The 1626-nt window shown below is 37.8% G+C and overlaps 1 protein-coding gene across 1 annotated transcript; it reads right to left on the bottom strand.

Annotated features, from left to right (window-relative positions):
• Positions 1 to 727: 727 nt before the first annotated feature.
• LOC131876624 (uncharacterized) lies at positions 728 to 1390 on the bottom strand. Its single transcript, XM_059222064.1, has 2 exons — positions 1190 to 1390; positions 728 to 928 (listed from the first exon to the last, which is right to left on the bottom strand). The coding sequence occupies exons 1-2, from the start codon at positions 1388 to 1390 to the stop codon at positions 728 to 730; spliced, it is 402 nt and encodes a 133-aa protein (XP_059078047.1).
• Between the last annotated feature and the right edge of the window lie 236 nt (positions 1391 to 1626).

Raw genomic sequence — 1626 nt, 5'->3', positions numbered from 1 at the left:
ATCGAGACATTTCTTAAAATCTACAGGAGTAGTCAAAGTCCTTCCATGGAGAACGAGTATGTTATCTTTTGATGAATTTGGCCAAATATCCAGCTCGATGACCCGTATGCCTTTTTTTTTTTTAAAGAGCTATGATAATAGGAGCATCACTACAGTCGCTGCTCAGTTGATTACCTGTTAGATATGAATTATGTCCCGTGTATATGAAGTAATGAGACAATGGTGCTGTCATATCATGGTGAACCCTTGTTCTAAAACTCCCAAAACAGCTGAAGAGTGTTGGTTTATGTGCAATGTTTTTGGTTTCCAACCACCTCCACCCTCCTTTTCAGTCCACATTATCACAGCATGATCACTACCCCCAATAGCAAAGCACAAATCTTCCCAGGGCTTAAATGATATACTATTCACAATACCTTTTGTGTGGGGCTTCTTTTCCAAGAAGGTTACCTTTTCCTTAGAAACATTCAGATTTATAATTGATACTTGGTTGTCTCCACCATCTGCAGTGTATGCCAAGAACAAGCTATCTCCATATGGATGCCAGGTCATGTCTTCTGGCCATCTTCTTTGTACAGGACATTGGCAAATCTACCTTTGACTTAGGATTTTCAGACTGAAATTGACTGCGACTGGGAGTGACATTTTTTCCACTAGATATTGGTATTGTCTTGAGTCAGAGTCACATCTAAAAATCTTTCATAGTTACCAAGATCCAAGTCAACCCTTAGTAAGAGAGGAACATGCCAAATGTTGGAAACGAAACATCGTAGATGTTGAGAATATACCCAGCTGGAACATGACAAAACTGTAATAGCTTGTCCTTAACATTCTCTTCCAAAGCCTGAGCACTGCGGCATGCTAGAAGATGAGGTGTCAAACCCAATCCTCGAAGTTCCCGAACACTATGCTGTGTTGGCTTTGTTTTCTGCTCACCAATGTCATTTTATCCACATAAGCAAGAATAAATGAAATGAAAGCTGCCCCCTAACAGAAACTCCATGATTCGCATCCTTTTAAAAGGCATTTTATCAAACAGTTCCAGCATGCTTTTATATGCTTCCACATTTTGTATACAATTCTACCAGGAAAGTTGTGTGTTGTGTTTGTTTTTCCCACATTTTGGATACATGTCTTTCTGCTAATACTTGGGGATGTTCATATCTATTTGAATAGATTCTAAGTGCACAGCTATAACATGTCCTCCACTGCAGGTGATGTGAGACCAACTAGTGCAAGGTTCTACTAAATTTGGATCCCAAGTTCCAAGTAATTCTGTAGATTCATTTAGTCCTTCTTTGAGTTCAAGTAATGCTTGACCTTCAGCATTTGTTACAGCTATTAAGCATGGACAGTATAGAAGAATAAGAGATACAAGCCAGTTCGCCATAAAATGCATATTTCAGATAAACCATCAATTTTTTTATTTTTTTATTTTTAAAAAAACTATATATAATCTCTAGAATGTTAGATTATTAGCTGATGAAGTATCCACATTCTTTCCTTGAGAGAATTGTACTTTTTGATGAGATTGTGTTTTATCCTTATTAAATTTCCGACTTTGGCACATGCTGGGATTGATCTTATGTAGAAATGAAGTTCGAGCACAGGCTCGTGACACTCATT

This window comes from Cryptomeria japonica, chromosome 6, assembly GCF_030272615.1.
Source record: "Cryptomeria japonica chromosome 6, Sugi_1.0, whole genome shotgun sequence".
Lineage (NCBI taxonomy): Eukaryota > Viridiplantae > Streptophyta > Pinopsida > Cupressales > Cupressaceae > Cryptomeria > Cryptomeria japonica.
The sequence above is the reverse complement of the archived record's forward strand: the minus strand, read 5'-3'. Positions and strand labels throughout refer to the sequence as shown.